Below are 25,974 nucleotides of genomic sequence, written 5' to 3' on the forward strand. Positions count from 1 at the left end.
GAGCTGAAAAGACTCCGCACCTCACTTGTGGTCAGTAGGTTACATTCCGTTCCCCTATCTCCATATGCTATGCTTAGAGTCCAGGAATTAAGTGGATGACCTATTCAGAAAGGACCAATGGACCCATTTAGTCCAGCATCCTGTTCTCACAGTCGCTGACCAGATGCCTGTGGGAAGCACACAAACTGGACCTTTTGGGGGGGGGGGAAGCAAGATAGGAAATAAATAAATAGTGGACAAGCCTGATGAGAGGATTTGCTGCCAGCCCTAAGTGAAAGAAGAGACAGCCTGGCAGGGAATTGTCTAGAGCACACCATTACATCTGACCTGGTCCTGTGTTTGCAGGAAATATCCCAAGCACCTTGTTAACAAATCACTCTTGAGGTGCCTCCTCGTAATACGACAGTGCCCAGGAAACACTTTTCCTGCTTTCTCCACTTTTCTTCCTTCTGGCTTTATATTGTTGTTGTTTAGTCGTGTCCGATTCTTCATGACCCCATGGACCAGAGCACGCCAGGCACTCCTGCCTTCCACTGCCTCCCGCAGTTTGGTCAAACTCAGGCTGGTAGCTTCGAGAACACTGTCCAACCATCTCGTCCTCTGTCGTCCCCTTCTCCTTGTGCCCTCCATCTTTCCCAACATCAGGGTCTTTTCCAGGGAGTCTTCTCTTCTCATGAGGTGGCCAAAGTATTGGCAGCTCAGCTTCATGATCTGTCCTTGCAGTGAGCACTCAGGGCTGATTTCCTCAAGAATGGATAGGTTTGATCTTCTTGCAGTCCATGGGACTCTCAAGAGTCTCCTCCAGCACCATAATTCAAAAGCTTTATATTAATGCATCACATTAGATAGATGGGAAGTTATCTTTGCTAATGCTGGCAGGTAGAGCCTACAATATTGCCTTAAAAGCTGTGCTGCGCACACACCTTACCTTGACTTTTCGCAACACAATACTTTCCATGTTTACTCAGAAGTCCCACTGAGTTCAGTGAGTACTTCTTTGACTCAAACCCCAAGTTTATTTGCTTAAAGAGGTTAACTTCCAAGTAAGTGTTAACAACAGAACTAGAGCCTTAAAGGCCTACCTTTATTGATTTGGAACTGAAAGCCAGTGCAAAACAAGGCATTCAGCAAGGTTATGTGGTAAATTTCAGTATCAGCCTACCCTACTCACAAGATAAGTGTTATAAGCCTTGAGACACGTAAATGGCTCATTAAGCAGTAGAGTTAATTGAATGCCTGAGTGAGACCATTATAGACAGTGTGTGCTAGTGATTTACCACTGACATAATTAGGTGGTGGTAGTTTGGCTTCTAATGAAAATATAATTTCAACTGCTGCTGACAATTAAAAAAAACAAAAACACTATCTGCTGTAAACCGATTAAGAAGATAGCAGAGCTGATCTACAATATTTGTCTAACACAGAACCTGTTTTCTTTTAAAGCACGCTCTCCCTTTTTCTGCCCTAAAGCAGAAAAAAGTGTAGCTCTGGCATTTTAATATGTGAAGGAAACCAAAGCTGCATATCAGATGGTGTGGAATCACCTTCAATATGTCTTTGTTGCAATAACTGAAGATTTCCGTACATGCCCATTATTTATTTATTTACTTTTAAAATATGGTTATGCCTGTACGTATACAAGAGGTATACAACATACATGTATATAATAAAACTGTAATGATAACAAAAACAGCACAGCTCTATTCTTCCTTCATGCTGCTATTCAGGGTGATAAAATCATAATGGTCAAGTCAGTAAAGAGTTCTTTCATATGTTCGGAAGTTGTCACATTAAGAGCAACGGGACCTCTCTGGGAAGATTTTGGTTTAAGCCTGTTTGGAAATGTAAAAAGTTGGATATTATTTTCATATTTTCTAAGAGTTTTCCAGGTACCTACTTCCTCCACTTGCCTTTTTCTTTTCATTTTATTTAACACATTAACTGTAGAGAGCAAACATTGCTGTGTATCCTCACGTCCTAACATGAGTGCCCCATTTCAGAGTCTACCTAAACTTTGGGGACACTCGATTCCACCAAGCACCCCAACTGACTCTCTAGCCCTCCAGGCTACTTAGCATGCTCATTCTTCATTAATAACACACATACACTACGTGTGTTAAAAATAGTAGTTCTACTAACCTTGGGATTCCCCGAAACATGATACCACCTCTCTCTTGTTTCAGTTCCAGTTTGGTTGGCACTCACTACCTATGCATTATGCTACTGGGAATGATCTGGAATGCCAAGGAACATATTTCCAGAGGGGTAATTGTGTGAGTCTCTTGCACCCCCAAAAATCAAAGCCTCTCCTGGAAACTTAAAGACTAACAAATGTCTTGTGGACTCAAGCCCAGTTTGCTCTTATGTACCCTGATCTCCAAGCAGTTTCAGTTCATAACCTGGGTTGTTTCCATGGAATGAAGCCACTAAAGGTTTGGTGTCTCTTTGTGATCTAGGGTTATATTTACGCCTTTAGGTGGAAATCCGCTTGAATGCCAAAAGATGCCCCAAAGTTCACTGCTTCCCATTGGATTTTGAGGGGGATGCAGCCAACCCACAAATTTTTGTTAGCTCCTACCATCTAGTACTCAAGCTTCTTTCTCTGATTCTGTGTGCCTCTTGAAAACTATGAGTTTATTATACTCTGACAATCTGATGACAGCACTTCCAGCCAGGGAGGAAGAAAGATATGCTGACGTTTTACTACACTGCCTGTCATCTTCCAGAAGTGTGTCCAGCAATTCAGTTTCTGTGCCACAGGCCAAGGCTATTTACTGAAGAAAAGAGACATTTTAGCAGACCTCTTCTGCAGACCCCAATCTTACAATTATACAGGGTGTTCAAAAAGTAACTATACACCTATGGACAATGTAATACATAGTAGGTGTATAGTTACTTTTCGAACACCCTGTAGAATCACAAGTTTGGAGGGGACAACTCCAGCCCATAGCAATATATTATATAGTTATAATGTAACAAGCGTTCAGATTTCCTAACTATACAGTACATGCAGAAGTGTTCACAGAAACTTGCATATCTACTTGAAAACTAAGAAAGGGTGATCTAAAAATGTGCATGTATTTTTTGGTGGGGAATCTTTTTTTCTAAAATACCAGTACCTTCTTGCTACTGGTACTTAACATAACCAGCTACCCAGTAACATTTTCACTTGGAAAAAGGAATTTCCTTGCTATGAAGATGACTTATTTCTCTTTTTACATATTACATATTGCAGTTTCCTGTTTGGTTTAACCTATTTTCCTTATTAAATTGGATTACCATTTTTGAATACCTGGTTGCACCTTTAATAAAGATCTGAGGCGATTAAATGGTAACAATTTTTATCTATATGCAACAAAAAGCTTTACCTGCTAACTTCTGTTGACAAAAACACAGGGACTGTTGCTGCTGTTGGACTACAGCTCCCATCATCCCTAGCTAGCAGGACCAATAGTCAGGGATCGCACGAGTTGTAGTCCATCAACAGCTGGGGATCAAATTCTGAGAAACAATGGACCAGACTTCAGCCTTACATCCCTTTTCAAGGCACCCAGGAAACGCGTATTACCACATATCGCCTTAAAGGCTTGAGATAAGAGTGAAAACCGTTGCAAATATTGAGAAACCTCCCATTGCATTAATTCAAACTCTATCGGCACTTATTAATGGAAGTTGCCATGCCCATTTATTCCTTTATTTCACAGCATTGTGCACGCAGCTCTACGCGTGGCTTACAATAAATAAGGCAGAAGGGTGAGTTGGAGGAATGCTCCAACTTAATGACCGGGGGGGGGGGGACACCATCCCTGACTTCTTCCTCTCCCACTCCGTTCTCCTCGTTTTAAACGAATCATGTGAGTGTGTGAAAACGTCCTCTTCCGCCTCCGATTGGACAGTGCGTGGCACGTGACCGCCACCAACGTCCCGCCCCGTTCCTTGTACGGACGGATCCTGGAGGTGATACGAGGATGCGCGTGGGAAGGACGTGGGCGTGAACGCGAGGGTAGGGGCGGGGCGGGATTCCTCCTCCCCTTCCTTTTTTTAAAGGAACACCCACACGGTGGAGATGCGGCGTTCGCTGGAAGTCGATTTGCTTGCTCCGTGGTGGTAATGGCGGGGGTGGGGTGGAATCGCGCGCGCGCGCTCAGGAAGGTCTGGCGCTCGCGCTCGCTGGCTGGTGTGTGGGCGTGTGTGGCTAGCGCGGAGCCGCGCTTTCATTGATTGGGGCGGTCTTACTGGGAGAGGGAGCGCGCGAGGGCGTGCGGGTGTGGAACGCGCGCAGCACGGCAGCGGCACCCGCCCCACTAAGAAAACCGAGGCGGCGGTGAGGGGAGATTCGTTTGCTCCGGAGGTGGGGAAAAAGAAAAAGAAAAGCAGCAGCGAGGTGAGGGGGCGGCGTCATTTAATTATTATATGCATATATTCCAAAGGGATCCCCTCTTTCTTCCCAGGCAGGGAGGATGAGGCGAGAGGTGGTTAGTGGCGTTGTAGTAAGTAAGGGCGGGTGGCTGGGCTGCTCCCGCTGCTGCAAACTGCGAAAGGAAAGGGGGGGGATATTGAGCTTCTTTTTCATTCAGTGCCCTTGTTTCCAGGGTGTGATATGTGTGGCAGGGGGGAGAGAAACTCAGCTGTTGACCTGGGAAAGTTGTCCGTGTGGCGCGGGGTGGGGGGGGGGGAAGGGAGCTACCCCAGCTGGAGAGACTTTTGCCATCTCTTTGCATAGCTCTCCGTGGGGTTGCTTCTGGCGGAGAGATGGAGGTGCTGCTGCTCTGTTTTTAAGCACTTCCCTTTTCTGTGGAGTTCCGAGTGTTTTCCTTGGTGGCGCCACCGAAATGGTGTCCGCCTGGGCTGAAGCAGAGGGGCGGGATTGTGCGGCTTCTCGACCTCGAGCCAGGCGATGCCTTGGGGTGTGTTCAGAGGCAGGATACCTTCGAAATAGCATGTGCTGGGGGCAAACAACAGGTGGAAGCTCCATGGCTTCGTTGTGGAGAGTTGGTGTAATGCAGAGATGGGAGGCCTTTGACTTTTCAGTTGCTTTTGGACGCGATTCCCATCAAGCCCAGAGAAGCTGGTTAATGGTCAAGGGCAGCGGAGGGCCACAAGTTCACTGGTTTAGTGTCTAACAGGCTAAGGTTGCAGTCCTCAGTTGATCCCATTCGATTCACTGAGACTAACTTCTGTGTAGACATGGTTAGGGGTGCCATGAACTGGGAAATCCCAGGGTCACTTTCAGGTCTCCGCCATCTGCATTTTGTGACACACACGTTGCATAGAATATTATATGGATTGTAAATATTATCCACTTCCTGCGTGTGGACCCTGTAAGGTTGGCTAGAAGGGATCTTTGTATAGTTGTCATTGGGGTAGAGCTGGGAACGCTTTGAGACAAAGTAAAGAGTGTAAGGAAAGAGGGGTCATTAACCAGTATGTCTGGATTACGAATTGTGAGAAAGGAGGATTTCCCCTTTCAGTTACTGGGGGAGGTTAGTAGGCAGGAGCAGACTTTGGATCTGCCAAGGTTATTCTAATGAGTTTGTGAGTGCAGGGTATTTATAGAATTGGGCAGGAGTACTTGAAATTCCTCCTCTCTGGCCAGGTTATAATTGTATACATCGATTGAAACATGAATATGATGTGGCCAAATTGTAAGTATAGCTGACTCAATTGTTTGGGCTTGTCCGGTTCTTCAGATATGGATTGGGGTGCTGTAACATGGATATGGCAATACTTGAATTGCTATTGCTCTATCCTGGCTTTTGACACCTGTTATATGGACCCACCTTATTTTCCATTTAAATTGTTCTAACCGATTTTAATACTGTATTTTCATATTGCTGTAACCTGCTCCAGAACCTTGTGGTAAGGGTTCTTAAGAAATACTGGGTACATATATATTTTTAGTCCCATGAAACTCTTGTTCGGACAAAAATGATAAGAATATGTGGTGAAAGACATTGAGAAGCTGCTGCTTATAGATGCAGCTCTTTTTGCCCTGGTTATTCTTTTCCAGAGGCCCAACAATACTTGCTGTCAAATCTTGTATGGAATATAAGTTGAAATGTTGGGTGGAGAAGACTGGTCTGCTTTTATGGTCACATTGCCAGATCCATAAGCATGTGTGATGGAAAGGTAGTTGTCTGTCTTCAGTGCAAATCCTTTCACTGGGCACATTTTTGCTGTGGCATCCTAGCTGGGGCTGTTTAGATGCACAATGTTGATTTTGAGCTATGTGGAGAAGACAGCAGCACAAGAGATTCTATGTAAAGGAAGGGATAGACAGGCTTGAGTTAGGGTGCTTGTGATGCCAGTGAAAACTGCTGCTTGAGAAGACTTTCCTTTCCCACTGGATTAGGAGCTGACAGATTGTCTGTAAATCTGAGGGTTGCTGTACTGATTTAAAGCCCTTCTCCAGAAAGGCATGATGTGTATGCAGATTTTAACCAAGCATGTGATAGGAGCCAAGCATTGAGTCATTGTTAATTGGAAACTTAATACTTACTCTTTCTGCAGCTGCACAGAAAGACAGTGGTTATTAACTACTGCTTATTATTTTTAATCAAATACTTGCTAATTTGTGGAGTTTCCTTTTCTTAAAAAAATCTGAAGCTGGCAGGCTTAAGAAAATTCACTTCTTTAAATCACTGTAAAAAGCTGCAAAGGATATTGTAGTTGAGGTTATTTTCTGTAAGGTTGCTGCTCAATTTAACAGATGAATACATCATGGTAGAAGAAAAGAAGAACAAATCCAAATCTCTTGCCAACAATCTCTTTCCTACTGGTGCCAGCCTTTCTCCTGGTAGTAAATTCGAAAGTTTAAATGATTTACAGTTTCAGCTTGTAGAGGAATTATTCCATTAATTGCTAATGTAAACGTTTTTCGAATGGCGAGCTTGTGTCTACTGTTCTATCAGGTGGTGCTGTGTGATATGTGTGTTACTTACATTCCCTTCATACTGTAGCCTTGATTGTAGCTTTGCCTACAAAGTATGATGATAATGTAATGTACCTTAAAATTGGTAGAACTGTGCAGGATGGATTGGCAGTTACTGGGCATGTTTTCCAATTAGATGGAAAGTAAATTCCCATGTTGGTTGGTTGACTATTACAGTACATACTACTAATTTTAAAACTGAACACATCCTTTCCTCCTTCATCCATCACAGCTGTGGCCTTTCCTATGGATCTTCCTGATGTAAACTCTCAATCTAAGCCAGTGAGAAAGAATCTGAACTGAACATTGAACCAAACTGGCCTACGGCTATAAGGTCTGCAGTGGGTTGTTTTGTCTGCTGGATAGGTTCTTGCTTTGTATCTTACGATAAATGTGCAATCCGATGCAGAGGAGTGTTTTGATCTGAACTACACTTCCCTTCAGTGTGATGCATATTGCAGGTTCATGACATGATTGAGATTCAGGTTAGTAGGTTAGTGGAGTAAACAAGCAGTGCACAAGCTTGGATTAGAAGCCTAGAATCACATTTGGTGACTGTAAGTAAATGTTTTAAATACAGTGGTACCTTGGGTTACAGATGCTTCAGGTTACAGATGCTTCAGGTTACAGACTCCGCTAACCCAGAAATAGTACCTTGGGTTAAGAACTTTGCTTCAGGATGAGAACAGAAATCGCGTGGCGGCAGCAGGAGGCCCCATTAGCCAAAATGGTGCTTCAGGTTAAGAACAGTTTCAGGTTAAGAACGGACCTCCAGAACGAATTAAGTACTTAACCTGAGGTACCACTGTGTGTGTTATGTTTCTAGTGTTATTTTTGAAGCCTAATGAATATTTGCTAGCGTGGCTGCAACTAGAAACAGGGGTTTTGATTTGTTTTTTGTTTTTAAAAAAGCTTAGTTGTCTCAGTTGTATATATCAACTTGATGTAAACAGTCAGCCTTGTCAGTCTGAATAAATTATTTCTTAAGCACACACAAATATGACAACTTTTTATCTCTTATTTTGATAAAATATGTAGGCTTCTGCCCAAGGCAAGATTTGAAGGTACTGGTGGAAGAGAATGTACAATTATGTATATATGTGAAAATAGCTACTGAGGCTTTTGCATAAATGACTGCTTCGGAAGCTAAACTGGGTGTAACAGTACAGATAAATTTAACAAAAGAACAGAATTCTATGGTCCAGAGATCACCAAGCTTTTGTGGGGCTTGTGCATGTTTGCAAGCCAGAGAAAATGTTGGTGTGCATCACACAAACACCCCAACCAGTTACACACTGCATCCTACTATTTTGGCTACAAGGCAATTCTTCTTTCCGGTCTTATTTCAGTGAGTAGATGGGATTCTGTTTGTTCCAGGAAAAGCCTCTGCAGATGTACCTGAGGGTGCCATGTTTGCAACCCCTGCTATAGTCTGGAGTGGCATCCCAGGACAGGAGAGGGAGAGTTGCTCTTGCAGGTTTCCCTGTCTGAAGCATGGCAACCTCTGCTGTTCTTGCTCCTCTGCTGGTGGGAATATCCAAACCCTCCTGTTCCCCTAACAAGATGCCAGAATATTGTAGGGGGCAGGGACAGGAGAATGCCGTCCTGGAGCAGGCATAACTTATTTTCCCTCCAGCCTTGTCTATATTGACAAACATGAGAGAGGCAGGGCTTTGGATTTCCCCATTCTTTTGCTGCTGTTTCTCCCTTCCCTGATGCTTTGAGGAAAAAATGGCAAATTCCTGGATTAAAACACAGTTTACTGTTTTAAATAAATATTTAAACTATTTACGTAATAATAAAGTATTTTAGACTTGCTATCATACTGCTAAAACAAATGTCTAAACAACAACAAAAAATACTTAACAGCTTCCTGATGATTGCATATAACCTACCAAGGTATAATAAACATTTTACCTGTTTATTTAGTTCATTTGTGTATTTTTGTTTAAATTAGTAGTTGTACCTTTTTGAGGCTTCATGGGAAATGTACTCAAAGTATTTGAGGCTCAGAAATAGGCTGTCCCAGTCAGTGGCCGAGCAATATTGAGAAATTTCCAAAACAGTTACTCAGGTTAATGAAAACAGGGGGAAATGAATGCCTGCCACACAATGTTGCATCCTATTTTGGCCCGGGCTGCATTTCCTTATGCTTGACTCACTGCTTCAAGATCAGAGCTCTGTGGAGTTGATGGTGACTTGATATAAACTAGTTTTTCCTCTTTGATATGCCAGTTTTGATTGCATCACTAATGAGCCCAGAGCATGTATTTCCCTAAACTTTTATATTTGGTCACTGAGCAAGCTTGACTGTTTATGTCGACAAAAAGGGTAGAATGCTCCTTTAGATTCAGTGAATAATATTATGGTCCCAAGAAAGAAAGCAGAATGATGGCATGTAGCCATGGCAACAACATTTTGTGTGGGGGCTTTTTAATGTAGGAGGATTCAGGTATCCTTGGTTATTGCTCAGCATTTTTTATCTAGGTTAAGGAAGAAATTTGCATTTTTAAACAAAATCAGCTTGGGAAATGTATGCACTCTGTTGCTCAGAATGCATACGTTATTATTATTTTTTAAAAAGGACTTGGCTTGCAATAGAAGGCTATCTTCTACATAGGTTTCAATTAAACTCTTGGGACCCCAAGCCTGAAGCTACTTGTGCCTAATACTGAAAGGCAAAATATTCTTTCTGTTTAACATTGAGAGATAAGAATAGACAAAAAAGTGCCCAGCTTTGTTCTAATTTAATCTATCAATACACTTCTGTCATATAAAGCATTACCCTTTGGGCTTTCTGAATGTTCTGACCTATTGTTCAAGGCTAAGTGATGTGGGGAGAGAAGCAAAAATAGCTGTCTAATTTATTTAGATATAAAGAGCAGCAAAAGGTAATCATTTGAACAGCTGAAGTATCTCTTCATAATATAAATCATAATATAAATGACAATCCCTTGACTTAAACTTAATAGTACAGTACTTACAGCCTGGCCCAAGTTTTATAGCTTGCCTTTGAATGATTCACTTGAATAAATGTACTCTTGAATGATTAAAGGCTGCTCGGCCACCTCTGTATCTCTCTTTTTCATGTGGCAAACACGGTGTTCTTAAATACATGGTGACTAAACCGATCACTTGTTAGTACATGTTTAGTCCTTCAGCTTTTCTGGTAGTTAGTCACAGTAGACTATTAGTGTTGTCACCTGCCCTGGCATAACATGCACACACATTCTCTAACAATGTATATATGAAAATTGTGTGGTGATCTGGTGGTGGGAGAGCTTCTATACATGCTTATTGGGAGAACATTAGAACAATTAGGCTTGCCTATAAGCTCTCTTTGATACAGTGGTACCTTGGGTTAAGAACTTAATTTGTTCCAGAGGTCCGTTCTTAACCTGAAACGTTTCTTAACCTGAGGTACCACTTTAGCTAATGGGGCCTCCTGCTGCTGCTGTGCCGCCACTGTGCAATTTCTGTTCTCATCCTGAAGCAAAGTTCTTAACCCGAGGTACTATTTCTGGGTTAGCGGACTCTGTAACCTGAAGCGTCTGAAACCCAAGGTACCACCGTACATGGATTTGTTTTATGCTGATCAGAGTCAGGGGGTTACCAGACAGTTGAAGTTGTCACTGGAACACCTAGGGTCCTCAATCCTCCAGGTGTTTCTTTTTCAGTGGTCTTTAATTACTCTTAAGAACATTATTATATTTTGGTAAAACTGCTAAACATGTTGTTAACTCTGGATCTCCATAATGTATGTAACTTGAACCTTGTGACTTCATAGTCTCTGTATCTTTCTGTGCCATACATGAACTATGAAGATACAAAATACAGCACACTACAGTATTGCAATTTATACAGAATATATTTAGTTTAAAATTTCAACCAATAATTTAGAAGTTGGCTACTGGAAGGGTTTCACAAAGGAGTTCTGTTTGTATCTGTATAAACTAAAGGCCCTCTGAAGAATGGCTGCTTTCAGTTGCATTGTAGCTGGAGAAAGTCTGTAAACGCCAGCTGCATGGCAAGTAAAATGAGAATGATTGAGCATGCTTGCTTAACTGTAGTTTGCTTCCTACTTTACAGATTCTATTTTAAGATACTAAGTAATGAAATGGAAAGCAATGGACTCTTGAAGCCATTTGATTGTTTTAAAATTGATTTAAGTTGTACTGAAATAATGTAATATCCATCTCTTTGGGTGTATTTATATAAACATTGCCTGCATAAAGAGCCTCATACTACGAAGCAGCTTCTAAAAATGTAAGGTGTCTCAAGGAAATTCCTGTTCATAGGTTAAGGGAAATGTGTGGTTTAAGTGAATGCAGAGTTAATGCTTCTTAAGCAGTGATAGGAAAGCATCTCAAAGGTGTCTTGCTTATCCTGAGTTCCTATAAACTGGATATGCGGGAAGGGTCTATAGATATGCAGGGGCACTTTACTCCAGTGGTTTGTTTCCCTGAGATGGTTATACCATGCAATATAGCTAAATTTGGTGTAAAATGAGTTTGACAGTTTCTGGTCCATTCCGAAACACAGCCTATGGTAACCCTATTTAGGTATTCTGAATTGGGCATAAGTCAGTGCATGAAGAGAGGAGAGCATGCAGTAGCTGCACCCTACCAAACCGTGTCCTTTTAGTCCTCCATGGGGATGTTTTATTTTTCGACAGACCTTTACAGCTCTAGTTTGATATTTTAAACTAAAATGTATGTCCCTGTTTAGGAAACACATCTTGGTGGTATCCATTGTAGTAGTACCATTGGTGCAAGGGTTTCCATTTGTACAACAGAAATTCCCTACCCTCTCTCTGTGTGCCCCTCCCCATATCTGCTGCAGAGGGTTGGAGATAACCCAGAAGAGATTTGGCAGAACGCAACAAGAGGAAGAAGAAGGTCCATTACACAGCCAGAAGTCCTTGAACTGATAGTACTACTTCATTGGATCCCGCCATTAACTGTAGTTGGTTGAAAACAAGTGGCTGCTTCCAATCTCTAGCTGGTAGATGAGCCAGACGAAGAAGAGAGAATGGGGAACACACAAACTTGAGACTAGTTAATGTGGCACTCTGGTTCGGTGTCATGTTGTGGCCAGTAAAATTGGGGATAGTTCATAAATGCTGCTATGGTCTCTTCACTTAACAGTTGCAGGCTGTGTGTTGAGCTGTGTGTTGGAGTTGCTCAAATTTTACTTGCTTCATTCTGCCTTGGCTGCGGCAAAGAGAAACAAACCAAAGGGCTAAATTAGCATCACATGTCATGTGATCCACGACCTGTGACTTGTTTTTCTCCAAACAAACCAGAAACATAAACCAGGGCTTGTTGCTTCCCACTCATGGTTTGTTTGAGGGACAGGAATGCTGGTTTGCCTAGTGTGCCAAGCCTCATGACCTGTTTGCTGCAGTTGTAGGCAGGGCTACGGGTGAGCAGGGTGAGCAGGGTATCCAGCAATACTGCTCATTCATTGGAAGCCATAGTTTATGCCTGACTGTAGGTTACCAAGGTGTGCACTGTTAATACTGTAGAGCAAAAGCATTAATCAAAGGGTGCTGTGATAAATCTCTACACTGATTCTAAATTTTAAATACTTGATTTACATACCAAACACGTTTTCTGTTTCTTACCTTTTAGCTCATCAGTCTGCTTTGGTGGTGCTTGACAACAGTGCAGAAAAATGGCTGCTAACAAGGCAAAAAACCAGAGCTCTCTGGCCCTCCACAAAGTAATCATGGTTGGCAGTGGAGGTGTGGGCAAATCAGCACTTACACTTCAGTTTATGTATGATGAGGTAAGATTTGTGATCTATGTGTACATTTTCAATTACAGTGGAGTGGACCATTATTGCATCTGCACTTTGCTTCCTTAATACGAAATAACTAAGCACAGCCGTAGATTGGTTCAGAAACACAGGAAAAAAGCATTATTCTTCAAAACTGAAGTTTCTTCCTAAAAGAGCTACAACCCCATTAACTATAGCAGGGCCAGTAAAACAGCTGATTTTATATTGTTGAATTCTTGCATTTATAGCTTAGTTCAGAGATTAAGTTCCTCTTTCACAAAAACTTGGAGGTTCAAGTAGGCTGTTCTGCTCTTATCTGTCTGAAGCACTCCAGAGAATTTGTTGTGCTATATATAAATACTTTATGATAACAATAGTACATCAAATGTCACTTAGAGCTGTGTGTGTTCTGTGGTTCCATGCTTGTGCTGCAGAAGCACAGAATCTGACAATTGGGTTGGCGCCTCAAGAAAACTTCTATCTATAGAAATGACCAGGGCATTGTTTGAACAGTGTGAAATCTCAGAAGCTGGGGTGGGAGCTTGCAGGGAATGATATTGTCTTTTCCCATCACAAAAAGAAACATAAATATTTTTAAAATGTTATATCTCTTTTTGCTGAGAATCTCATATTCCAGCCCCACCCGTATAATCTCTTAATGTCTTACTGCACAACTCTACTTCCATAGTGAAGGAAGCATTTTTATTTAGCATTGTGTCCTGTGCTATTTAGAGTCAAAACCGCAGCCTTAAAATAGCACAACGAAAGAAAATACTTTGTATCCAAGAAGCATGATAAGATTCGATAGTTGGTTTCCAACATATTTTGCTAAGAGGACGTATAAATAGTATCTTGTCTTTTGCTTGAGACCTACATGTCGGACACAGTTCATGTGGGTTCTCAGATGTTCATAGAATTGTAGAGTTGGAAGGACCCTGAGGGGCATTTAGTCCAACCCCCTGCAATGCAGGAATCTCAACTAAAGTATGCTGGACTGTAGTTCTCATAATCCCCAGTCACCTTAGCCAGTAATCAGGGATGATGGGAATTGTAGTCTAAAAACATCAGGGCACCCAAGGTTGAAGAACATAAATATAAGGTGGCTTATAAGGTAAAATATTTTGCTACATTGTTCCCAGAAGTCACTACTGATAATTTGATAACCCATCCATATTGGTCTTTGATGTCTAGTCTTCTTGGCATATGGGCTGAAGGAATCCTTATTGGCATATGGGCTGAAGTTGACAAAAATCAGGTATCAGAAGCTGAGTATGCGTACTCTACAGTTAATTACTCCTTTTATAACTCTTAGTTTGTTGAAGACTATGAACCTACGAAGGCTGATAGTTACAGAAAGAAAGTAGTTTTGGATGGTGAGGAAGTACAAATCGATATTTTGGATACAGCTGGACAAGAAGATTATGCAGCTATTCGAGACAATTACTTCCGTAGTGGAGAGGGTTTTCTCCTAGTTTTCTCCATAACGGAGCATGAATCCTTTACAGCAACAGCAGAGTTTAGGTAAGTAGTGATCTCTAGGCATTTTCTGTATTTGTGTGCCAAAAAAGGAATATGGTCCAATGAACTGAATAATATGCCAAAGTGAACATCATTTTACAAGTGTAACTAATAGTGAAATTGAGGTGGTTACCTGGGTGGAATTCATTTGACCCAGGTAACACAGACGTTTTCTTATTTTTTGCCACTGAAGGGTAAAATAATCTTTGCCCTGCCCTGCCCTGCCTCCCAGGGACAACATTTTAAGTGTTGAGCTTCACTTTCTTAATATTTTGTTCCTGCAGTTGGAACAGGAAAATAGTGAGCACATCTGAAGGTATAAAGGCTACAAATGAACATTAGCAATATTTGTGTTAAGTATGTTTAGATGTTTCTTGGGGTGAATGTTTGCAGCAGAATCTTAGTTTTGGAAGGGACCTCAGAAGTCATCCAGTCCAACCTCTGCCAATGCAGTAAACACACTACTACAGTATCCCTGTTTGTTTGCTATTGAGCCTTCTCTTAAAAATGTCTAATGAAGAAAATTACACCAATTTTCAAGGAAGTCTGTTCCACTGTTGTAACAGCTTGTACCATCAATAGGTTATTCCTAATGTTTAGTTTTATCCCTTTCATTTATCATTTGAACCCATTGGTTCATGCCCTACTGTCTGGAGTGAACAAAAGCAAATTTTCTTCATCTCTGTGTGGCAGCTCTTTGTATAGTTGAAGACGTCTATCATAACCTCTGGCTAAACTTATCAAACTCCTTCAACTTTTCTTGGCCTTTGTCTCCAGGCCCACACTATCTCTGTCAACTTCCTTGAGACACATTTCTTTTGTAGTTTTAGTCGAGCGAAGAATTTTAAACCTCTATTTAATGCTCCCATCATTTCTTGGCATGTGAAATAATAAATTGTTGTACATTTTCCATAGTTTTAGACTACTGGGAAATTGCTATGATAGCCACCTCAGTTGCTTTGTGTTTAATATTTTTTACTAGGGAGCAGATCCTGCGTGTAAAAGCTGAAGAGGACAAGATACCTTTACTTGTGGTGGGAAATAAATCTGACTTGGAAGACCGTCGGCAAGTGCCTGTAGAAGCGGCTAGAAGTAAAGCAGACGAGTGGGGAGTGCAATATGTAGAGACATCAGCAAAAACCAGAGCAAATGTAGATAAGGTAAAGTACTAAGTTGGTTTTGGGCAGCAGCCTTCTAAATGTGGTTACTGACTTGCAGTTGTGGATAAATACAAAGCAAGAAACTTCTGCCCTTTGAGGACTCCTTTTATTATGGAGAATTTGAGGGGAGTTGTGTTTAAGAACTATAGGGCTCTCATTCGGATAGCAAGGAAACTTGCTACTTTTATGTGAGAATACAGGATTCCTGTCTTGGCTGCTGGTTTTCCTCTTAAATTATGCTCCGACTACAAATTGTGTTCTGTGGCTGGGTTCAATGAATATTAGTATGACCATGCTGAACACATCTTGTAGCATATTCATGGCATATAATGACTTGGCATGAGTTTAATTGAGAAGCACTGGTTTCCTTGCAACCTTGCTAGATGCCTTCCAAAGGTAACCTTCTCAGTTGCTCTTGATCACCAAAACTTCTTTAAAAAGTGCTTTGGGGGTTATTGCAATATAATCTGTGCTTCAGATCTCATTTCCGAAAATCTTGTCAGCAAATTCAGAAGCTCACTAAGATTGAATCCCAAGTTCTTCATCTTAAATATGTGTCATTAAGCTTTATGTTAGTATGCATAAAGGCTAGGTCTCCATTTAAACTTTTCGTGTGTCCATAGGAAAATGTTCCTATAGAATTCTTCTAGATTCCACCGTAATCCATGTATTCTGCACTAAATTTGGATCTTTATGCAAAAGTAATAAAAAAGAGTGTTGATTTACTAGTCATTAAAACGCTTCATTATCGACAAAACGTAATATTCTGTAGATACCTGTTGTATCTATTTCCATTGTGTTCTTGTGTTTAGATTTTAAATCTCTCTAAAACAACGGTAAAAAGGTCTATTCCTGTGGTAATTTTAACTTTTCTTATAAAGCAAACAACATATTGTATATTATTATTATAGGCTGAATCCCTGTATGCTAAAAAAAAATTCTGTTATTAATGTGCAGTTTTTCATTTTAGGTATTCTTTGATCTAATGAGAGAGATTAGAGCCAAGAAGATGTCGGAAAACAAAGACAAGAATGGCAAGAAGAGCAGCAAGAACAAGAAGAGCTTTAAAGAAAGATGCTGCTTATTGTGATCTTTAGGAACTGTACATACAGGCTGCGGAATTAACAAGACATTTACCACTAAGGGTAGAGGACTGGATGAATGAGGAGACCTCTTGATCCAATAAGCTTTTCCACTCACATAATAGCCTTTTTGAAAGTGCAAAACTTGGTTTGAAAAATTATGAAGTTCAACGAATCCATGTATACTGAAAGGGACAATTCTTGAAAGCAACTGTCCATGCTAAAAATATTGCCAGCAAATCTTATCAGCAGTATGATCACTCTGAATTTCTCTCCTGATGTTGCTCCCAATGTTGGCACTCTCTCTATGGACTCTTCCTCAGTCTTATGCAGTGGCTAGTTCTGATTGAAGTTCAACCAAAGTTACCTGCCTCTCCTATGTGACTTCAGTTTTGGTGCTCCTAATAAAGGCATAAGCCTTTAGCCATTCTTTTAAAAGGGAAAGTTAAGACATACTGAGATCTCTCTGGTCTCTGAAATTTGCACACAACTGTATTAAAGTAGGTTATGATGCTACTATTTTGCCAACATATTGGATGGACGCTATAAGGACTTAGTCATTCAGAAACAAAGACTCAGTAGTGAGTTGGTGTTTGAGTCATCGCAGCAGTATTCCTGAATTGAGCCTATAATTTCAGAGCATTAGTGGTTATATTCTGGCACTCTGTATTTCCAATTTATTTCCTCCTTCATTCCAACAGCTTATTCGGGGTAAATGGACAAGGCATCTTTCTAATATTGAGAAATTCAAGTAATTCCATCCTGTCTGCCAAATACTAGATTTGCTCCCCCCCCCCCAAAAAAAACTTGAACATTCTATTTGTGGTGTAGCAGTGAATTTGTAAACATGTATTGAATCTGTAGAAATTGGTGCATTTTTACTCTTTCAGTGTTTAACAAGGGAATTTGTTTCTTTTTTAAAAAAAATTGTAGGGCCCACACTGAAATCTAGTGAGTTTCCATTCAGTCTCATTTAAAGTCTGAGAGGACCATCCATGAGTAACTAACTCTGCACACACTCAATTGAAATTAATTGTAATTATGCAAATCTAAGGCCCTTGTGCAGCAGAGTCCTGGGGATTGTGCCATACAGAAGCACTTTGCTATTTAACTATGCTGGGTTTTCCTTCCCTTTCTGTAATGAGTTATTGCTGTATTTGTAATTTCAAGAGTTGCATTTGAACACTCAATACTATTTTGCTAAGAGCAGGGGTGTGTGGGATTAAAGCAAGTGAAATGAGTGATCTTTTCACATCTTTACACTTGCCCCTTTAAAGTGACATCTGAGCTAATTATGTGAAGTTGCCAAAAAGCCTGACCCTTATTGTTGTTGCACAGGTTGTATTAATTCTGCTGCTGCAAAACTTTTTTATATAGTTACTCAATAAATCATGGGGAGAAGTCTGTATTATAAAGGCAGCTAAATATACGCACTAAAAGCTTTTTTTCTGATTTTGTCACTACTTCATTGTTAATGTTGTGGATGGAAAAGCATGTGAAGGTGAGCAGATGAGCTTTTGAAATTATTTTTTTGCAGGCACAATAGGTGAGCAACTTGGGTGTGATCATACAGGTGATCATTATTTTATCTGATTACAAAATAAGTTCAGAATCCACCTGGGAGAAAGTTGTGCATGGGTGCTCTGATATAGCAGCAGCTTTGCGAAATCAGCTGCTGCTTATAAATATGAGAAGAGGGGGCAGCAGTCTGGAAACTGCAACTAAGAGTAAGTGTGTCTGGATGTTTACAAAACTCGGTGTTTCTCTTGCATAAGGGCAGAGGTTAGTTACCAAATAGGACTATGAGCGAGCTGCCAAAGTAAAGAAATTTTATTTAAAGCTGCATACATTTGCATGCAAATGAAACAGTACTAAAGTGATAAATGAACATGTGGCAATATTCCCCCTCTTTAGCTGCATTTTTCCTATGCTTGAGATAAGGTTTTCAAGCTTCTGGTATCTCTAGATGTTTCTTTTCCTGTGTGATGGCAAAACCTGTTCAACCTAGCCTCTGTACAGTTGCTGAAAACTGCATTTTGGCTGCTGGTGTCATCAGGGTTAAGTCCTGCTCATGCAGCAAGTCTGATTTGCCAACATGTCATAGCTTCACCTCTCTATGCCTCATCGAAGTACCATTTCTCTCTCACTTGCAGCAAGAAGGCCAAATGCTTCCGGAACAGTTGATTGTTTCCAGATCAGGAGTGTTGATTGGGAAGACAGAAAGCTGTTCCCTCACCATCACCACAGTTGGTTTAGAAATGGTTCATTGGGGAGATCTAGGAGCATATCTAGAACTTGAGGGAGAAATCCCCACTGTCATGTAGGACAGCTTTTTCACCCAACAGATCCTATTTCTTGGGCAGATTCTGTTTCTCAAAGTGGAAATGAGTTAACACATCCCTAGGTTTCATCACCTCTGATTGTTCCCTGCCTGAAATAAATGATGTTTCCCCACTCTTATGTAAGGACTCTCCAGAGTTGTTTACCAGGTCCAGTTCTACAATCCAGTGTTGACGGACCACCTGTGCAGAGAAACAGCCAATTTACTTGGGCAAGCACTTCCCAATCATTGATGGGAAAATTATAATTCAACCATGTTCCCTAGTGTAAGTGAAATCTTTTTTGTTCAATCCACCCAAGTCTTTGGAAAGAAACAGGATGTTGACTGTGCAATGAGTCTTGGATGTGAGACTTCTGGGTACAGCTTTGTTTTTAATCTCTCATAAAATCACCAGCAGCAAGTAACTGTTTCATTAATTAGCTGTGACATATCCATCTGGATTTACAGCCACTCTTTCACCAAATAAAAGTGATAGAATGGTAAGACTATTTTTTTAATGGTTAGTATTTCCTTAAATCATAATTACAGGAGGGCTATATAGTTAACATTGCTGTGGTTTAGGAGGAATATGGCCCTTAAATTGAAAAATTGACTGCTCTCATTGCAGAAATGGCAATAAGAGGGAAAGCAATGGCATGATAATGTGCTTGGGTCGCATTGCTTCTTAATGTTATTGGGGAAAAGGTTTCTTACTATTGTAGTTATTTTCCTTATATTAAGTTTAAATCCAATATTGAAACAATTACAGATGCTTTTTGGAAGAGATGAGAAACAATGTTACAAAACAAATTGTCAAGGCAGATCAAATCAATAACAATGAAAATATCAAGCAAAACCAATAAGGCACAGTAATCATCAGTGTCAATAAAGGGCAAATGGTTCTGATATTGCTGAGGATTTGTCTCTTCCTTCCAGCATCTCATTAATCAGGAAAGAAAGCCAAGCACTAAGTAAAGATTCTTATCTAGAGATGGACTTTTTGATCTCTCAATTGTTAGGTTAGTTCAAGGTGGTCCAACATGCATCCCAAGAGCCACACGCAGCCCTTGGGGACTTTTCTTGGTAGCCCTCAGCAACATTTGACACTTTCCCCAGCCCTTGCACTGCCTTCCCAAAGCCAAGTAAGGAAGGTGCTGGGCTTGGGGAAGGAGGTGTGAGGACTCTGACAGGATCCTGCCTCCTTCCCTATCCCTTGTTAGCACTTTTCCAGCCAGAGCCTTGTGCCTTCTCTTCCCAAAGCCCAGCACCAAGGTTTCCTTTTCTTAAAGGTCAGTCATCTAATAGCTTCATTTTGCTAATGTATGCACACTTAACAATGTTATTGTGCATCACTGAATCTGCCATGTTTCCATATTGTGCAGTTGCACCCACATACACATCTGTATGTGCACATTTTGGATGTAACATCTGTCAGACAGATCTAACCCAAAGGGTGGCTTCCAGCTGATGAGCAGAAAGACACCAAATGACTTGTGTTTTTGCACTGTCTGGACAGAGGAGCTCGTATGTAATATTTACTAGTGACCAAGGCTGCTAATCCTGTGTGTGTGTGTGTGTGTGTGTGTGTGTGTGTAAAGCAGCCACCAAAGTATCAATAAAATTTACATAAATGGGAAAGTGTAAATCACTAGCTATACAAAGGAACCAATTTCTCTATGCAGTACTGAAAGTCCTTTTTAGTCCCAGTAGTGATAGGAAATTACTATTTAACTAGCTGCTGTTGGTTCTCTTTTGTAGTCACACACATGGTTGTCTGTGTCCTTTGCTAGTCATAAAGGGGTGTATGTGTATGTCCATGTGTATGTGTGTATATCTATATATATCTGTGTATAAAATCTCAGAAGCCGATTTTTTATAACAGTGTCACAAATCAGATTAAAGCTTTTCTTAAAGATTAACTATAAAATGCTGACAGGTCAGGCCCTACCAGTGAGGTGAGTGCCTTGGGCTGAGCATGTGATGGGTTCCCAGCCATTCCCCTCCATTGGAAGACAGAGTTGTTGTTATTTATTGGATTTCTATACCGGCTTCTACCCACAGATCTCAGTTGTTTGAGCCCCATAGTCTGCCCCGTAAACTAGCCTGCCATCCTCAGATGCAGTGAAGGAAACTATCCTATTGTCCGTGTTGAAGTAAGATGCACTTGCTAATTCTGTCAGTCTCTGTATGTGGAATGGTGTGTGACTCTCCTGGCTTCTCTTCGCTGGAGAGGCGCTGCACAGCTTTCCCTCTCTGCACAGCGCCCCTTCAACGAAGCGGGAGGAGAAATGGAAGGGGCTCAGTTTCTCCTGCCGCTTCGCTGAAGGGGCACTGTGCAGAGAGAGCGAGAATATTTTTTTTCTTGTTCTCCTCTAAAACTAGGTGCGTCTTATGGTCGGGTGCATCTTATAGAGCGAAAAATACGGTGATTTAGACAAGCTGACTTCATTGTTACTGCACTGTATTGTCTTCTTCTGTTCACACATGAATTCATAATAATGTGTGTTTAAAAAAAGAAATCAAACTTTATTCTTGACAAGGCCTGAGAGCCTACACAGATAGTAACTAACTTCTCCAGTCTGGCCACACATCTCCAGGAACTGGCCTCCTGGGTTTTAGCTGTTCCTTTTAAAAAGGCCAAGCACCAGGTATTTATTTGCATAGTCCACACACATCAATCTGATTTTGGTATTTTATTTTTTCCTCATCATCCTCTAATTCATGTACTGCCTTGCCTAATGAAAGAGTTCAAGAGAACTCTAAAGCTTGCCCCACTTCTGTGACATTTTGGTTGGTTCCAATAAAGCTTTGCCCAATTGGATTTTGGAGGCTTTTAAAATTATGTACCAACAAAGCTCCTTTTTGATTCTTTAAATATAAAACATTGCATGTTCTTCAGTATGAACATAGGCCATTTTGGAACTTTACCGTTTTGCATCCTATTCCAAGCCCTTGCTTTGCTGCAGAAGTGAAGGCAAGACTCATCTGTTTGCCCCTCCAAAGTGCTTCCAAACCTCTCCCTACATTCCTTGTCTTGGAGCTAAATCTACTTTAATATCCACACCCTTTAAATGCTATTTAAACATCACTCTGGTGCCACATCAGTGGTGCTTGCAACTATCAGTGCAAAGCCTTTTTGGCTCCCCGCCCCCGCCCCCCGCCCCCGTTGCATGGCTTCATAGATGAACATTTCCCTTGCTAGACCTTATGCTTACAGATATTACTTTGAAAAGTCATCAAAGATGCACAGTAAGCTGATTTTTCTGAATAAGCCCTTAAATGTGTACAAGTTGGCCAAATGCATGTTGCTTACCATGACTGCAGTGTAAGAAAAACACTGGGGCCTAATTTGATTAGTAAAATGTATGGCATCTGGTGGGTGGGGCTTTTGTGCTGTGCTCTGGAATCGGCCCCTCCCTTCGGGTGTTCAGTTAAATTCAGTCATTCTTGCCTCATGTTGTTGTTTTTAGTTTCTCTCAGTATGTAATTGCGTTACAGTTTTCTGTACTGTTGAAGCTTTGTTTGACATATACGTAAGATGCTTACTTTGCTGAAAGAAAAGAAAGTCTGCTGAAGAATGGTGAAATATCCTAAACTGGGTGAGTGAGGAGATATTCCCAGTCTGACAGAAGGATTGCTTTCTTTAATCACCCCCACCCTCCACAACACACAGAAGACCCTAGCTCTTCATCTTAGTCAAGATCTGTCTAGCAATTAGTTTTAGGATAAGGAACAAAAATAAGGTGTGTTAGGATCCTATTGTGAGAGAGGTGGAAAGACAGGACGCAATTGTATTAAATATCTGAAATACAACTTAGTTGTGCATAGATCAAATCTCCTACAGAACATGTCTCTCAGAAATCCTGAATAGGTGGGTTTTTTCAGCAGGTCCATCAAGCTGTGTGCTGAGTAGTATGCCTGTTACAGAGGCTGCATTGGGTGATAAATGTAGACATAGACCAGTTCCATTTAATGGTTTGAATGAATCTCCCTGGTAATTAAAATCTGCTCGCTTGGGGTGTGATTAAAAAGCCTGTGCCCCGTGGGCTTTTTCAAACATTTTCAGGTGTCACTAGACCCAGACATATTTATTCATTTAAAGGAATGTGGAGTTACTATTGTTGCATATCACAAGGACCCTGTAGGATGATGTTGAGTGGTTCCCAAAAATTGCACATGAGGAGTTTTTGTTTCTTTTAAGCCCTGCAGTAGAGCTGAAAGATCTGAGAACAATGTTTGACATTGTTTCATGTTGCTGATGCGATCCCAGCTGCATCGAAGAGTCTTTGGAAAAGCAAAATAAAGTACTCTGTGTTGTTAGTCATTTATGTATAAATGGATCTGACGCACGGGAGAAGGAGTTGTGTGCTCTATCAAAGATCTTCAGCCGTGTCCAAAATCTTGGATGTGTATAATAAGCACTTTAGGTGGAACAAATTAATGAGATACCCATTAATTGTTGGGAATGTGCTTGGAAATATGATGGGGACACACACACACACACACACACACACACACACACACACACACACACACTGTCTCTCTGAAATGATGAACAGAATCTATCACTTTGCCTCCTATCCCATATCAGCCACCACACTGTTTGCCTATAGCCCTGAACAGTGTGTGTTTATTTTGCTTGTGCTATCACACAGTTGGGTGTCCAGGTAATAGCTATACCATTTCTGACTTCTGTACATCTGCATTCATATTGAGCTTTTCATTTCAGCGGAGGCTCAGTGTGGCTCAGTGGTAAAGCACCTGATTTGCATGCAGAATATCCCCTGTCCAATCTCTGGCATTTCCAAGCAGGGCTTGGAGAGTACCTAGTCTGAAGGTACCCTGGAGAGTGGCTGCAAGTCAGTGTAGACAATATTGAGCTGACCCAGTATAAAGTAGCTCCCTATGTTCCATATCTTACATATGGAAATTATTGCCTCTTGCATACAGGTTCCTTTCAAGCATAGTTGTTTAAGTGGGCACTCATCACAGTGGAATGGCGATCTGTAAATACGAGACATAAATAATTGTTTCTCTGTTTCCGTCTCCAGAGCAACTCAGCATATTGATTAGCAATCATGTTTTAACTGTCATAATTAATTATATTATGCTGTTGCTTTCACTGATCCTCAGAGGAGCAGGACACATAGCTGCCTAAGTGCTAAAAAATGGGGGGAAGCCAAGGCAAATATGAATAGGGGTTTTTATCTGAAGTGGGGCCAGTTGTTCACTATGCAGGCTTTTGAGTAAGCAGCTGCTTATCTGGGGCAAACTACGTGTGATGCTATCTGCTTTACAAAGTGCAGCTTCAGAGGCTGTAAACTAAAGCAAAAGATGTGCGGCGGGGGAGGGGATTCTTAACCTTTTCCGCCTTTTGCTTTTGTTGCTCTTAAATCTTACATTAAGAAAAAAACATACCTGTATCTTTCCCCCTTCTCAGTGCTCTTTGCCCATAAGGGTAAATCTTCTTCTTTCTGCAGAGCAATTTCATAAGCCAAAAGGGTTAAGAACCCGCATCCTGGTCTTGCACATTGGTTTGCTGTCTCTGTGCCTGAATAGTTGTGTAGTTGGCTGTAAGTACTGATTGCAAATGGCTGTGATAAGAGGCAATGGATTGGTACAAAATTTGACAGATCCCATTTGAGGGTGGTGGTGGTGTTTAGTCGTTTAGTCGTGTCCGACTCTTCGTGACCCCATGGACCAGAGCACGCCAGGCACTCCTGTCTTTCACTGCCTCCCGCAGTTTGGTCAAACTCATGTTCGTAGCTTCAAGAACACTGTCCAGCCATCTCGTCCTCTGTCGTCCCCTTCTCCTTGTGCCCTCCATCTTTCCCAACATCAGGGTCTTTTCCAGGGAGTCTTCTCTTCTCATGAGGTGGCCACAGTATTGGAGTCTCATCTTCATGATCTGTCCTTCCAGTGAGCACTCAGGGCTGATTTCCTTAAGAATGGATCGGTTTGATCTTCTTGCAGTCCATGGGACTCTCAAGAGTGTATTTACATGTGTGACTGTAGTTGAAATACTTTGTTCTCAACACTGCTTGTAACCGGGCTGATAGGTCAATTAAAAGAAGAAGCTAGGACCACTAATCTCCAGCAGGAAACTAGGTGCATGTTTAGATTCTAACTAAATGAGCAGTGCTTTCAAAAGAACCACTCCATTGCTTTCTGTTCATGTCTTTGGAAGCTAGATGGCAGAATGGTCACATGGGTAATGGTAGTTTAACCACAATGTATTTTCACTGAGCAACTGAATCATCTTGTAGAAACTCCTTCAGAGTTTTGGTTATAGATATGGGACAAAACATGTTTGAAAAATATCTCCATTCCCTGAAAGCCCTGCTGAGATGGGCCTTGCATATTTCGTCTAGTCATTTGTTTTGTTCTTACGTTCTCAACATTCATTGTCTCTTACTTTATTCTAGGTGTTTTGCATTCTATGGCCTTGAACCCTAAGATAAGTTAGCTTAAGGTAGTTCATGGAAGGAAACGCTCTCATAGCTTCCTTCTCCCTGCAGTCTCTGGCACCCCATTCTACATTGTTCAGGGATGCTTCTTTAGAAGCTCTTTAGAGAACCTGAATGGCTGCAGGAGGTTGGAGGAGACTATTGATGCAATATTCAACACCATTCACAGCGCTACAAGCAGCCTCACTTCTCTGAGCATTTCCAGATGACCAGTTTGTTGAGCATTCATCCTTATTTGACAATGTTGGCTCTTTAACAAGCACACATTCTGATATTTTGTGTGGAGGTTAAATGACGGGTGTGTTCAGACATGGAGTTAATTGCATTGCTTCCCCAGATTATAATGCTAGTGCTTCTCTCCTGTTTTCTAATGTTCCTTTCACAGTGTAGTACCTGTCACATTATGAAACTGTGGCTTTTTGACCACACTAAGATTCATTCACACTAGTGGGTATGATGTGGCGCAACAGCGTACATCATTGGACATTTTGCCACTTTTATGTGCACACATGCTTCTGTTCCCCCATGATTCTATTGCAGATGTTAATATTGCACAGCATGAAGTGACTGGATGCATAAGAACTGACTCCTTTTGGATATAAAGCATTATCCAGACCTATAACAATTTTTCCGATTTTACTTGCAAAGCTTTCTATTAAAATGTAACAGAAACATCAAAGATACATTCAAAACATCCATGCAGTGCTTCTGCTGT

General features: G+C 41.1%; 1 protein-coding gene and 1 long non-coding RNA gene across 5 annotated transcripts in view; one reads left to right on the forward strand and one right to left on the reverse strand.

Moving 5' to 3' along the window:
* The window catches only part of RALB (RAS like proto-oncogene B), a 28,048-nt gene extending 10,132 nt beyond the window's left edge, over positions 1–17,916 (forward strand). Inside the window, exons 1-5 of one of the 4 annotated variants that reach the window (XM_081009273.1) lie at positions 3,977–4,107; positions 12,565–12,721; positions 14,025–14,233; positions 15,213–15,390; positions 16,361–17,916. In XM_081009273.1, coding sequence (XP_080865399.1) covers positions 12,608–12,721; positions 14,025–14,233; positions 15,213–15,390; positions 16,361–16,480 — 621 coding nt within the window. In that variant the 5' untranslated portion in view covers positions 3,977–4,107; positions 12,565–12,607 and the 3' untranslated portion in view covers positions 16,481–17,916. Of the gene's footprint in view, positions 1–3,976; positions 4,108–4,320; positions 4,385–7,163; positions 7,266–12,564; positions 12,722–14,024; positions 14,234–15,212; positions 15,391–16,360 lie in introns of those variants that run through there. The other 3 variants (XM_081009271.1, XM_081009274.1, XM_081009272.1) reach the window with 3 other exon arrangements.
* LOC308479250 overlaps positions 1–25,974 on the reverse strand; it is a 199,777-nt gene that overhangs the window by 44,038 nt on the left and 129,765 nt on the right. The gene's annotated exons all lie outside the window — the stretch shown is intronic.

Source organism: Podarcis pityusensis (genome assembly GCF_964106645.2).
Source record: "Podarcis pityusensis genome assembly, chromosome: 1".
In the NCBI taxonomy this organism is placed as follows: domain Eukaryota; kingdom Metazoa; phylum Chordata; class Lepidosauria; order Squamata; family Lacertidae; genus Podarcis; species Podarcis pityusensis.